The 13,414-nt window shown below is 50.6% G+C and overlaps 3 protein-coding genes across 3 annotated transcripts; 1 reads left to right on the top strand and 2 right to left on the bottom strand.

Annotated features, from left to right (window-relative positions):
* Window positions 1–1,199: 1,199 nt before the first annotated feature.
* On the bottom strand, window positions 1,200–2,614 carry HOXD11 (homeobox D11). Its single transcript, XM_036386929.2, has 2 exons — window positions 2,008–2,614; window positions 1,200–1,435 (listed from the first exon to the last, which is right to left on the bottom strand). Exons 1-2 carry the CDS (start codon window positions 2,612–2,614, stop codon window positions 1,200–1,202), a joined length of 843 nt encoding a protein of 280 aa, XP_036242822.1.
* Window positions 2,615–2,922: 308 nt separating this feature from the next.
* On the top strand, window positions 2,923–4,338 carry LOC118689093 (basic salivary proline-rich protein 1-like). The gene is made up of 2 exons (XM_036387180.1): window positions 2,923–3,131; window positions 3,864–4,338. Exons 1-2 carry the CDS (start codon window positions 2,923–2,925, stop codon window positions 4,336–4,338), a joined length of 684 nt encoding a protein of 227 aa, XP_036243073.1.
* A 4,467-nt stretch (window positions 4,339–8,805) lies between these two features.
* HOXD12 (homeobox D12) lies at window positions 8,806–9,957 on the bottom strand. Its single transcript, XM_036387009.2, has 2 exons — window positions 9,396–9,957; window positions 8,806–9,044 (listed from the first exon to the last, which is right to left on the bottom strand). Exons 1-2 carry the CDS (start codon window positions 9,955–9,957, stop codon window positions 8,806–8,808), a joined length of 801 nt encoding a protein of 266 aa, XP_036242902.1.
* Between the last annotated feature and the right edge of the window lie 3,457 nt (window positions 9,958–13,414).

Genomic DNA, 13,414 nt, shown 5'->3' on the forward strand with positions numbered 1-13,414 from the left:
GCTCCGCCAGCGCCGCGCTCCGCTCGCCCTGCCCGGCAAGCACGTTTAGAACCACCCCTCTGCTCCCAAAAGTGCTGGGGGTGGTTTGTGGTTTTGGTTTACGGTGGGTTTTTCTTTTTCCTTTTTTTTTTTTTTTAATTTAATTTTCTTTTTTTTTTCTTTTTTTTTTTTTTTTTTCCTCCCAACTAGTGCCAATTGTTTATAGCTCCCTCTTGTCTGACTAGCTTGGAGCCCTCAGTCTTTCTGCCTTGCTCTTCACTAACAAGTAAACAGTCATTGACGTTGGGGATTCTGGGCTTATTCGGAGCCTGACCAGTTAAACGAAAAGCCTTTTTCGTTGTTTATAGTAATGGTAGCACCATCAGAAGTGATGGTCTGCAGACAGCCATGTTGGCTCTGTCTCACAGCGAACGGGGAAGGTACGCATACCTACAAAGGAGAGTTAGCCATCTGAACTATTCCTTAATTAAAATGCTTTTTAAAAAACCCGGGTAGGCTTCCTCACATTATTATTTAACTGAACTTGGCTCTAGCCCGGAAAACGCTAGGATTCTTCGGAGATGGAAATCCATACAGTGCACGGAAGTTATAACCTTAACTTTACTAGAAACCATTTATTCACATGAAAAAGACAGTGGCCCATGCTTTTGGATGACAATAGAAACATATATATATATATTTTATATATAGCGAGCGTACATTTACCATCTCTTAAATAAACCGCATTCACTTAAAGGGAGGAAAGTGTTATCCTAGCTCAAAGCAACAACAGAGCCCCCCCCGAACTCAATGAATTGTAAGCAACAACTACCAGACACACTGCAGGTCCATTGCTGGCACTGTGGGAGAGGGAAAAAAAAGCACCTTTGGCGAAAAACACTCGAGAGTGGACAGTTGGATTTACCCTAGTTTCCCCTTATCAGGAATCTGCTCCGCCAAGCCCCGAAATCTCCAGTGGCCATTCAGTGTGGGGAGTTGCACGTGAAAATGAAACTTTGAGTTCCGCAGGGTGGATGTATCAAGTAAACAAATTAACTTTTGCATTCAGATGGTAGGTCAGAGAGACCGATGTTTTCTTTGTTTTTCTTCTTTCTTCCTGTTCTCTTGCTTTTTTTTTTTAATATTATTTTTTCTTTTCTTTTCTTTTCTTTTCTTTTCTTTTTTCCTTTTTTTTTTTTCTTTTTGTTTTGTTTTGTTTTTCAAAACAAGGGATTCCCTGTGAAATATTGGAGTCGATCTCTGTTCAGTTTCTTTTCTTTCATCCTTCGGTTCTGGAACCAGATTTTAACTTGCCGGTCAGTGAGGTTGAGCATTCTGGACAGCTGCAGTCTCTTCTCTTTGTTTATGTACACGTTGAAGAAAAATTCCCGTTCCAGTTCTCTTATCTGATATTTGGTATAGGGACACCTCTTTTTCCTCGATCGCTGGGGAATTGCTGAAATTCAAGAGAGAAGAAACTGATTCACGCTGTTGCTACGAACATGCTCATCTAGGGTTTGATCAGAGACTTTGATAATATCCCATTGCCTGCAAAGCAGCCCTCTAGCACTTCAAACAATATTCCTGACGCTTATAATCTCCGGGTGACTTAGCAAGAAAAGCTAATATTTCCCATCTTCTCCTTAAAAGAGAGCTCTTCGAGCAATACAGAGAGATATTTAAATGGGCTGGAAAAATTCCAAGTTTCTCAAACTCCTCTCCACACATCCCCCGCCCCAAACAAACGAAGATCTTAAGCTCTAAACCGAAGGCAGCTCTGAGCACTACCTGTGAAATCTCTCCGTCTCCCCCCGATGAATCAACAATTTAATAACAATTAATATCCTCTTCCAAGAATACCTTAAGCCCACCTAAATTGGTTTCCTATCGTAAACACGCTTTACAACGGTAAAGGAAATCTTATAGGATATATAAAATCCTTTGGATGCTTATAAAATTGCACATAAAATGCGGCTTGACAAAGTGTTGGCCTTGTACTCTTGCCCCCAATTTACTACTGATACCTACCTGAACTGTTGCTCTTCTCTGCAACAGCCTCACCAGAAGGGGAATCGGCGCTGTTTGCTGGTGTCACTTTCTTCTCCTGGCTGGAAGGTGTTTTACTGCAAGTGCTGTTCTGGGCTTTCAAGTCGCCCTTCTCCGCGTCCCCCTCGCTCTCGGAGTGCTGCTGGTACGGGGGTCCGGGGGCTGTCTCGTAAAACTGGTCGAAGCCTTGCGGCAGGATGCCGTTCCTCCCCACCGAGCTGTAGAAGTTGGAGGCGGCGGGAGACGGTCCGTGGTGGCCGCAGACAGGGTCCGTTTTGAACAACATTTCCGTCCTCCTGTTCGCAGGCTGCAGAAAGTCTCTGTGCATCACCTCTTCAGCTGAGTAATAAGGAGCATAACTGCCCCTATACTGCCATTTGCTGCGCTCTAATCCGTATTCCCTGAATGCCACTTCGCGCACAGGTTGAACATGAGGTAAATTAGAAGAATAAGGAAAAGTCATTTGACAGGACGACGATTGAGACAAAAAAGAGGTTTTCGTCGAGAAATCTGAGGGTGAGACGTAATAGGCGCACCCTGGCAGATACATATTGGATGTGCCGTGACTGCAATCGTCAAACTCAGTCATGTCTTCCTTTTTGCGATTGCAAGCAACCAGGAGGCTTCAATGCATTGAACAAGATCCATCTATTGCACAAGAGGGTTTGGACAGGATCAACTAAGAAAAAATCCCCACCGTGTGCTGACGTGCAATTCATCTTGATTGATTCTAGTGGTAATTATGTCACGTGACGCGATGTAGAAATGTCCTTATATCTATATCAGCCCCTCGGAAAGGCTCCTAAGATCTCTCCAAAGAGCCCTCCCAGCACGGGGAGGCGAGCGCGCCGTTTGTACAAATATAGCCGGTTTTAAGTCTCATCCTTTCAGCAGGCGATGCGAGACACACGTAGGTGGTGCGGATCACCTGGGGCCGCGCCGCCCGGGCAGGCGCCTGCCCACCGCCGGAGCCCGGCGCGGAGCCCCCCGCCCGCATCTCCGCCCGGCCTCCCGGGCAGCCAGGGGGGAGCACCGCCACCGCCGGGGAAGGCAGCCCCCGGAGCGAGCCTTGGGGGCTCACGGACCGGCACCCCCGGCTCGGAAACGTGATCGCTTCCTCCTTAGAGCGAGCGATACTCTCCGGCCGCCGCTCAAGCAGCTGATGAGCGGGTGGGTGATGGTTCACTCAGGAAAGCCAAGTCCCATTCACACATTCGAGTGTATGACCGGATCTGCCCGCCCGGCTCCTGCAATCCACAGTTGGCATCAAAACCGGTCACGAAATTCAAAGCCTGAGTTTCGATCACCTCGTTTTCCCTCGCTTATAAGCCCAAACACTGCGCACTTGTGTCAGGGCGCCAAACTGAAATGAGAAATACGCAAACAGAACATCTCTCAGCAGCCGCATTTACGAAAGGGAGATACTTTCGGGCTCTCTTTAAGGCAGAGGGCTATGGCAGGAAAAGTAGTCCACCAAGCACGGTTTCCTTGGGAAGCAGAGTAGCAGACAAAGTGACCTCTGTTCTCCTGCCTCCAACTCCCACCAAAATGTTCATTTTCATTGGAAGGGAAAAGCAAGACTTGGGAGCTGGCGGCACGCACAGCAGCCGCCAGCCCCGTTCCCGCCCTGCCTTCGAGGGCTCATTTTGGCCAATTTTCCTTTTTTCCTTAAAATATGATTTTATACAGACAAGCACAAACAGGGCCGCAAAGGTTGAAAACAGAGGAGAATAACGAATACGCGCCAGCAATAGCCCTATACTCCACCAATTCCTCATTCCAGAAACATTTGCCAGCTCTCCATGGGAATGGGTTTTTTCCGCCACTGTACCGCATAGCCAGGTCAGCTCCATCACATGGCGCTCCCCAAATAACCCCGGTATCTGGGCGAGCTCCCCGGGCCGAGCACGGCCGCCTCCGGACTCCCCAGCAATGTCCGGGCAGAGGCTCCGGCAGGCGGCAGGGCCCGTGTCACCTCCGTGTCACCTCCGCAAAGGCACCTCCGGCTCCCACAGCCAGCGGAGAGCCCGGCAGGTGGGGAACCGGCCCCACAGAGCTCCGGGCAAGCAGCGACAAGGCCCGTGGGCTCCCCGGCTCCTCGAGGCAGCCGTGCCCGCCGAGGACTCGGCTCCGCTGCTCCAGGAGCCTCCTGCTCGCCCTCGGCTACGCCATGCGGAGAGGCTCCGGGGGCGGGAGCCCCGCAGCCTGCCCCCCGCCACCGCCACCGGCACCGGCACTGCCCCTCCTGCATCCCCTGGCTCCCCAGAGCAGTCCAGGGCTGCCCAAGGGGCTTCCATGCCGCAGCCCAGCTAGCCCTTTCTAAAAATAAAAAGACCAAAGCCAGGCAGATATTATGGAGCTCATTCTTAACATCCCCCCACCGCCGCCTCTTTCTTTCCTTTTCTCTTTTCTTTGTACAGTTGGTTTTTTGTTTTGTGGTGGTTTTGGGTGTTGGTTTTTTTGTTTTTTTTTTTTTTTTTTTTGCTTTGGTGTCACTCGCAAAATACCTCAAACGCCATACATCGCTCTCAGCAGATAGACTCTTGCAAGTTGCAAGTTATCACTAGAAATCAAAGCACAGAACCACCACTCCCTCCCTTAATCGGCTTCCGAGCCCTCTCGGTTCTGCTGCAACAGAAAAAAACAGCCTCCCAAAAATGATGTCTGCGCAGTTAAAATGGCTCCTGTGTCACTAATTACCCTGGACCTTGCAGCAAAGCAGGGCAGGGCTCCGTTCGGATTGTGCCCCCCCCCCCCCCCCCCCCAAGGTTTCTGATCGCCTATCTCGTCAAGAGAGATGGTTCTGGAAACCTATGAAGCTTCATTTTCTTTACCATTCAAACAACTAACTGCGCCTTAGCCAGAATCTTTCACCCTCTTTTCGATGCAACAAGCCTAGCATCAGTTAAATTTTGGCGCAGGAGCCAACCGGTTTCAACTAATTCAAGTTCAAAGACATGGCGACGATTTGTTAGTACGAAAGCTCTTTTAGGAAAGAATCCTTTAAGAAACGATCTAATTTGAGAAATGTGAAACCAATATCACAGCAGAGACCCCGCCGGAATAAGGCAGAGCTGGGGGTCCCCGCCTGCCAGAGCGTTTTCACCCCGGGGTCCGTACCAGCCCAGCTCTGAACATCACAATAACACCCCCACACACCCTTCCCCCCCCCCCTTTTTTTTTCTTTTTCCCTTACGCAGATTAAATAGCATCGAAACATAAATGCACATCATGTACACAATCAGGCGAATACTTTACCGTTAGGCGTCTTGAAACATCTGCAATCGTTGCCTGGAATCACCAAGTATGCAGGTCCAAGAGACATTTCCAAATGCTCTCCGTGGAAATTAAGGCGACTTGCGTAACGTTTGGGCTTAAAAATATACCCAGTCCGGCTGGAGAAGATGCGGTATTTTTGTGCCACCCAAGATAAGACACTAACTTGACCTTAACTTTGTTATGGCGCCCCTAGTATCTGGAGAACGTGAACAGACACTGTCTGGCAGCTCTCGTAAAAACCGACTGGAGAAGAGATTCTGAGTCATTTCATTTATTGCCACTACAGTTCTGCAAGAAAGCTTTTCCTCTCTGCCAAACTTTATTATTTATGCTCTTTTAGGAAGCACAAAGGCATCCAGAGCCATTCCCAACAAACCAAGTTGCGTTTGCAGCCTTATCAAAAGAGGAGGGATGGAGAGCCTCCTCGAAGGGCTTTATCACGTTTAGGCTGCGGTGGAAATGCAAAGATGTTTATGTTTGAGTAAATAAAGGGATGAACCGTCGCCTGCGTGCTGCGGAGGGGCGCGGACGTGGGCGCAGCAAGCGGGTGCCCGCCGCTCCATCCCGCCCCGCGCACAGCCGCAAAGCCGGTACGGGGGGCACCTGATGAGACACCCGAAATAATCCAGTGGAAGGGCGTGGAGTACATCCCCCCGACTCGGGTGCATCTCCTGCGCGCCCAGCCGGCGTGTCGCACACGCTTGTGCACACGTGTGCCCAGGGGACAGCCCGGGTGGGTGGGTGGGTGTGCGCAGGCAGAGCCGCACAGGCAGGGCGCGCCCCGCGGCTGCAGCTCTGCCACGCGTGTGTGCCTCCCCACACCGAACCGCTGTCCTCGCCCACCGCTGCCGAGGAAGGCATGAACCCTGGAGTGTGGGCACCAGTGAAATCATGCACCATTTTCTACCGCCGATGTGTCTGCGCGCAGTATGAGCCCACAAACACGCACGTCTGAGTGTGCACTCGCGGTTACACACAACGGGCACTGCTGAAATGAGTGCATCTATGGATACACGAGCACACACAGAGACACATTATACACAGACTTTCTCAACAAACCGCAATTTAGATCCTACCTCCTCTGCCTTTTCTCTTTCCGTAGGCGATTTAGACTAGGAGCTTCACAATAAGCCATCATCTTGGATCAGATGCGTTTAATAAATAATATATTGCCTTTCACGTATTTTCATCCGAGGTTCCTCTTCGGATTTCATATCACCCATGCAATAAAGGGACGGGTTGTACTGGGGAGGACTAGGATGGGGAAGAACAGAGCAATGGGTCAATTTCTCATGGACTGTAGCCGTCTGAGTAGTATTCCAGGAGAGGGTAAGAAAAGGGACTTTATCTGGTTTTTGCTCTTCTCCTGGCTTGCATCACTGGGGTTGCTTCTAGTTTTTTCTAATTAGGGAATGCCACTGGATGAAGAGACCATCATTGTCCGCAATGCGTCAACTCCCAGCACAGAGGCTGAACGTATCGAAGATTTGGAGGGACCCAGGAGTGGTTCCTGTGGCTGTGGGTGGCTGGGTGTGCATCCCTTGCCCCCGGGGAGCTGTCACCCGGCGAGGCTTCGTCCCCGCTTTCCTCCTGGCAGCCACTCCGCCATGAGCGAGGTAGGGTTTTGTCTGCATTGGGCACTGCGGGCGGTAAGAGTGGCGACAAACGCTTTGGGCTGGTTTTCCTTCTCCCCCCGAAACACCACCCAGGCGTTACCTTTGGGGCTCCCTGGAAAGCTTTCGGGAAAATGGCTGCGGCTCTGCCCGCCTAGGAATCCGGGATTTACCTCCAAATTCATCTGGACTACCATGCCCTCTCGAGCACGCACAGGAGTGAATAGGACGAAAGTTCAAATATGATTTTTTATGAAATAATCAGTTTATTGCCTTTGAGAAGGCTATCGCCCTGTGTAGGAAGGTAGCAGCTTTGTGCCGTTCCTTGCTGTTGTTCAGGCTTTTTGTATACGCCACAAACAACCATATCTGAGCCTATTTTACATGCCAGAAAAGAAGGCAGCCTCTGCCAGCCTAATTATTGTTCCTGTTGGGAGCCGTGGAAACGCTCTTCGTTAAGAAATGAAGAAATGAAGACTTAGGTTGAAACTGCAGCCAAAAGGCATTTTAATACGGACCTATAAATCCGTGAGATCTTTCTTTTAGAATTCATATTCTGAGGTATCAGACTAAGTGCAATGTGTATTTCCCTCAGGCCTTGGAGCTCTGGCCAGTCTGGCTGCTCGGGTGTTGCAGAGGCCGGCAGCTCCCGGCAGGGAAAACCTCCCATCAAGATGCGGGAAAAATCGATCTCATTCTCGTCCCAAAACAGTGACCAAACGGCTTAGACACTGCTACCAGCCCCTCTGGTTGGGTTATCCTCTGAGGTCTAAGTCTGGGCAAAATCCCGAACACGTTCTCACTTTTCCCTCATACAAATCTATGCAGAAACGGCCATGGGGACTGGCTGGTGAAACAATCAGTCCCACCAAAACCTCCGTGTTGTTCCTGTGCCTGCAGCACCTCGGGGTGAGACTGGGCCCCAGCCTCCCCTCAGCCGCTCTGAGCCTGGGCCTCTGTCCCGGCACCGCCCGCTGTCCTTCGCCTGTCGGGCCAGCGCCCGGACAAGGCCAAAGTCAGGAGCGCCGCAAGGGCAGGGCCCGGCCGGCCCCCGGGGGAGGCACCGCGCCCGACTCCGCGGCCCCTGCGCCGCCGCGGGACCCCGCGCTGCCCGGGAGGCGGCTGGCACACGGCGGGGGGCAGAGGGGCGCTTTTCCGGGCAGAGGAGCCCTCGGCCGTGCCCGGGGCGGCGGGCGCACAGGGCCCTCCCGGCCGCGCTGCGCCGTCGGGGAGGCCACGCCGAGCCGGCAGCGCGCTCAGGTTACGCGCGGCCTTGCGCGGCTGTCACGTGCGCGCTCCGCCGGGCTGCGGTCGGATCTGCGGCTCCGGGGGCTGGCGGGGGGAGGGTGGAAAGGGGAGAAAAAAAAAAAAAGACTAAAGAAAAAGGTTTATTTGCTAACCACTTTCCCCATCGCTGCTCGAGCAGGTTACTCCAAACCACAAAACAAGCCGGCGCCGCAGGCTCGCCCTGGCGGGCAGGGCAGCAGATGAAGGGAGCGGCCGGGACTCACAGAGCCGACGTCTTTACTAGGCGTTATTCCTTTATTTTGCTGCAAAATGGTGTTTACATACAGATAAAAGAAATCGATCTTAGTTTAGCACCGTTTGTTCTCCGGGGAAAGAGAGGGTGGGATGCAGGACAAAATCTATATAAGTGGAGAAAGAAAGGTAAAAAGCTGATAATACATGTTTCCGTGCTGGTCCGGCTCGTCTTCTTCTTCTTGGCTAAGAACTCAGCGCTGCCTATTTATGGAGGGATCCTACGCGTTTCGAGAATTTGGTTTAAATGGTAAAAAGACACACTCCCCGCGATTCACTGGCGCGTACGCTCTACTCTAGGGGTGAACACTCCGGGCACAAGTTCATGCAGGAACGGGTGGACTCTGCTCTAGTACATAGAAAGAGCCTGCTCTCGCATAACTACTCTTTTCTTTTTCATCCTCCGATTCTGAAACCAAATTTTAACTTGCTGATCGCTTAAATTCAGTCTGTTTGATAGTTCTTTCCTCTTCTGTCGGTTAATAAACTCATTGAGGAGAAACTCGTTTTCCAATTCAGCAATTTGTTGTTTTGTGTATGGTTTCCGTTTCTTTCTTGATCTCCCCTGGGTGGGGCACCAAGGCAAACCTACAACAAACACGTCGATAATTTAGTGGATTAAGTCTGGGTATGTAAATGTAGGAATATGAAAAAAAAAAAAACTAAAAAGAAGAAAAAAATACAACCAGAAAACCCCAACCAAACCCAAAATCAAAAAAAGTAAAAAAACCAAAACCCGCAAGATATCAGAGCTAAACTAGGTCGGTAAACTGGGCAAAGCACATATGACAGCACAATTTCTATGTAACCTCCGAGTCAGATTAAGCGATTTTTGCTCAGAAAGAGTTACATTGAGGGTTACAAAGTAATTACAGGCATCTCTTAAAAAGAACGTATAGCTAGGTCGCTCCTAACTAAAGCGAGATATTTAAGGCATACCATCCTGCACTGAAGGTCTGAGGCATGACTGGACTGCTGCGGGCTGAACTGTCAGGTTCAAGTTGACGGGATTCTTGATGTCCTCCTTTAAGCTTGAATTGCAGGAATTCACTTCAAAAAGAGTAGCCGAGCCATGCAAACTTCTCTGCAGGCTCGAGTGGTCATACTTTACGGGCTTTGAGTTGGCTGTGTGAGTAACAGTTGGGTCATTTGCAAAAGATTGCCTCTGCCTGCATCTCTCCTCTTGTTTGGAGCTCGTATCGTGGGCGTAATATTTATTGTTGTCTTCCAGGCACTCCTTGTTGCCGTTGGAGCTGATGTTGATTGGAACGGAGCCGGGGAGGTAAGGCTGCGCCGCGCCGCCGAACGCGTGGCTCTGCGGCTGGGCTGCGCACGAACTTGAGCAAGTCCAGGGGATCGAGCTCCGGGGGTAGGAAATGGTGGGCAGAGCCGCCAATTGACTGCCATTAGCCCGCAAATTAGGAAAATAAAAGGAATCTGGCGATTGCAAATTCAAGAGAGAACCAACGTAGCCAGATCTGTAGAGACTGCGATCACACATTTCCAACAAAGGACTTCAGCTGTTCTTACAGCGGTATTTAGTTACAACAGGGAATAAGCGGAAAGCCTGAAACGATTGGACGAAACTTTGCAGACAGGTTCTTCAAAGCCGGTAATTTCAGCACCGCCTCCAGCGACCGAGCCACAGAGTCCCCCCCTCCCCACCCTTTTTTTTTTCTTTCTCTTCACCCCCACTTTTAAAAAGTCTTATGATAACACTTGAAATATGAAAATATCGAGCTCGCAAGGGGGAGGGGAAACCACGGTCTCTGCTTCTATAAAAGTGGCCGGGGTGGGTTGGCAGAGCTGCGGCGCCAGCGGAGGGATGAGCGGAAAACAAACATTTGCCGAGAGGACAGGGCAGCCCCGGTGCAGCCCCGTGCCGGCGGTGCCCGCCGGCGGGCAGCGCCCTCCGGGCCAGAACCCAGATACCCACGGTAAGAGTGAGCACCGAGGGCTGGAAATGACTTGTGATGTCTGTGAGATGTGGATGTTTAGGGCACACGTATGTACTTCTGCCCCTAACTGCATGATATGCATCTGCATATGCGTGCCAATAAAGTGTAAATCGATGGGATATTACCGAGATCGTCATTCTGGCACACTAATGACCAGCATTCTCTCAGGTCCGCACGTCTGCCCTTTGTACCCCTTTTGCCTTTCATCTTCACTTGGAAGCGCTTCTGGCGAACAATGCTTCTAAAACTCGGAATCTGTTTCGTCTTTGAAATACAATCAAACAAACATCAACAAACAGAGAATAACAACAGCAACGACACGGAATAGCTTGGGCAACCCTCTGAGATTAAATAAATAAATAAACAAATAAATAAAATAGGAAGACTTCAAGAAAGAAAATGCCAGGGTCTGCTCTTCAGCAGAGAGGGTATGAATGCAGCAGCGGGCAGGGGAAGGGGAGAGTCAGCCTCATCTCCCAGGTTGTGTGTGAGGAGCTTTTCTCTCATGAGAAGAAAATCATCCCTCACTGTTTTATTACTGTGTTATTTTGGGGTGTTACACATATTTTTATATTTTCGATTGATCAAACAAGAGCCCATTTATTCCATTTCTCTCTCATTTCCCCACAACCCCAGAGTTGTTAAAATCATATCTGAGAGCATCCTCACAGGAGACTGCTCGCGTCCTTTCCCAAACCGTGCGGTTAGGGAGACAGAGAAGAGGGAAGGCCCCGCGATCTCACCCGAAGCCCTGGCGGGGAGCTGGGGGCCGGGGAAGGAGCGGGGTACCCATGGGCTCCGCGCCGCCGGCCGCTCCCTGCCCCGCCACCCACAAATCCGCGGGACGCTCTGGAGGCCGATCCGCCACCCGGAGCGGGCGTTTCTGTCCCCGGCCTCTCTCCCATGGGCTCCCCGGTGTGTGCGAGTCCGGCGTCAAGCGCAGCCTTAATGCCCGGGCTTTGCCACTTTCATTACCTCGGTTAAAAACTTGAACCTAGTTAGCATGTAGGGTTAATTTTCCCTGTTATTATCCTCTTAATCACAGTTTTAATCTTGGTTTTATTTCTAAGGCGAGATCAGAGACGCTGCCCTTCTTGACATTGTCCTAATCAAATTCATCTTTCTGTTTAATGGGAAATTGAGGGAAATTCTGCAGTAATTTCATTGCCCTGGAAAAAAATCTTTAAATGATTGCTCTCTCCTGGACCACACAGGACCACACAAGCACCGCTGGAGGATATTGCTGACCACTGCCTTTAATTTTTATTGTTTGAATTATGTCTACCAATTGAATCTCCCTCTTATTAGCTGACTTGTATTCTAACTTTGTGTTCCCTAAGAAGATGGGAAATATATATTTATTTTCATAATCGCCTTTTACGAAAGAACTTATTTTCGGTTCTTGGAAGAGAAAAGGAACATTCAGTTCAAAGGCTATATTTTTGTCCGCAATAAACACAAGGAATGGATGTGAGTTCCCAGTTACCGGAAAGAAAGGTGACACTTCAAACTAACTTTTATGGGGTTAGAGAAAACAGAGCTTTCAATTAATATTCAACTCATTTGTAATTGCTAATTAATAAAAAAAAAAAAGAAAAAGAAAAAAAAAAGATAATATAATAAAAAGCTGAAATGGAGGTTGGAGACACTCACAGTTACGGAAACTGTTTAAATCTACATGGAAAAACATTTACAGAAACATCATGTTCCAGAGGCGGCTGGCCTCGGAGCCGAGGGGAGCTGGGTGGAGTGGAAGGAGAGCCTCGTACGGGCTTGTGCTGCTTTTTCCAGCCACAGCCGGCTGCTGGTTTGGGGGCGGCGTGTTAATGCCTCGGGTGTCCCCCCGCCTGTGTCTGTACAGGAAATATCACCGCTGAGGAACAGGGCGACCCGGAGGCCTGCTTTCACACGCTCCTTTCCTCTTTTCCGCTCTTTCCCCCCCCGCCCTGGTTTTTAACCAGGCGTCCGGTTAGGCCTGGACATCAGAGCTGACCACACGCTGTAATTTCACTGGCACAGTCTTCCCGTTTACGGACGAAGGGTGCTCTGCGTGTGACCGAGCAGCCTCCCTCGCTCGTTTATCACTCGGAAACGCGGCGCCCGGAGCGAGGGGAAGGCTTCCCCTGCCTATGCCAGGGGTTGTCCAGGAGATGGCAGGATTGCCTCAGACATGGCTGGGAAACAGCGCTGCCTGACAGGAGCCGAGCAATGCATCACTGCGCCACTGTGCATTTGCAATTCGCTTTGTCGAGGTACATGTTAATTATCTGCAATAACGTGCGCTACATTTCAGACGAACCTTCATATCCTCTTCTCTGAACATGGGCGGCTGGGGCTGCGCGGCTGCAGCCCGGTCCCGGCCCACGTGCAGCTGATTCCTGAAGAGCCCAAGCTGTGGCCGAGGAGGTTTTGAGCAAGGCTCACCAATGCCCCAGCTCCAGCTTAGAAAACCCTTTTAATTTCAGCCGGTAGGTAGGGGGGCAGATGTGCGCCTCATCTTCCTCCCGCCTGTAGCTGCTGGCTTCTTAATGATTCTGCACGTTCTTAGGAAACTAAAAGGCTACTCCTCTCCATCTGGTACCGATTTGCATGAGAGTTCGGGTTTCATTCTGCCCGAGGAAGGCGGCTTTGGCTCGGCAAACTGCGCCTTCTGAAAGCGCGGAGCCCGGCAAAGCCAAAGGTTAAGCCTGGAAGGAGGAAGAGAGCAGCCCGCGATGGCTCCGCGGCCGGGAAACAAAACAGCTCTGGCAGTGCCCGGCCGTCCGTCTGCAGGGAGGCTCGGTGGGAGGAAAACCTCTGCAGAATTAATGGCAGTATGTGTGGGTGAGTGGGGGTGCCAAGGGGGAGAAGACAAGAATTTAAAACATTCGGAGAAAAGAAGGTTGCATCAGCAGAGCGGGCTGTTCCAGGCACGTAAATGAAGAGGGGCACAAGTGTCCTTTTATACTAGAATTAAACAAAAACGCGCTTTGCGATAAAATCTGAACTGCTCAGAAATTG

Source organism: Molothrus ater, chromosome 7 (assembly GCF_012460135.2).
Source record: "Molothrus ater isolate BHLD 08-10-18 breed brown headed cowbird chromosome 7, BPBGC_Mater_1.1, whole genome shotgun sequence".
NCBI classification, from domain to species: Eukaryota; Metazoa; Chordata; class Aves; order Passeriformes; family Icteridae; genus Molothrus; species Molothrus ater.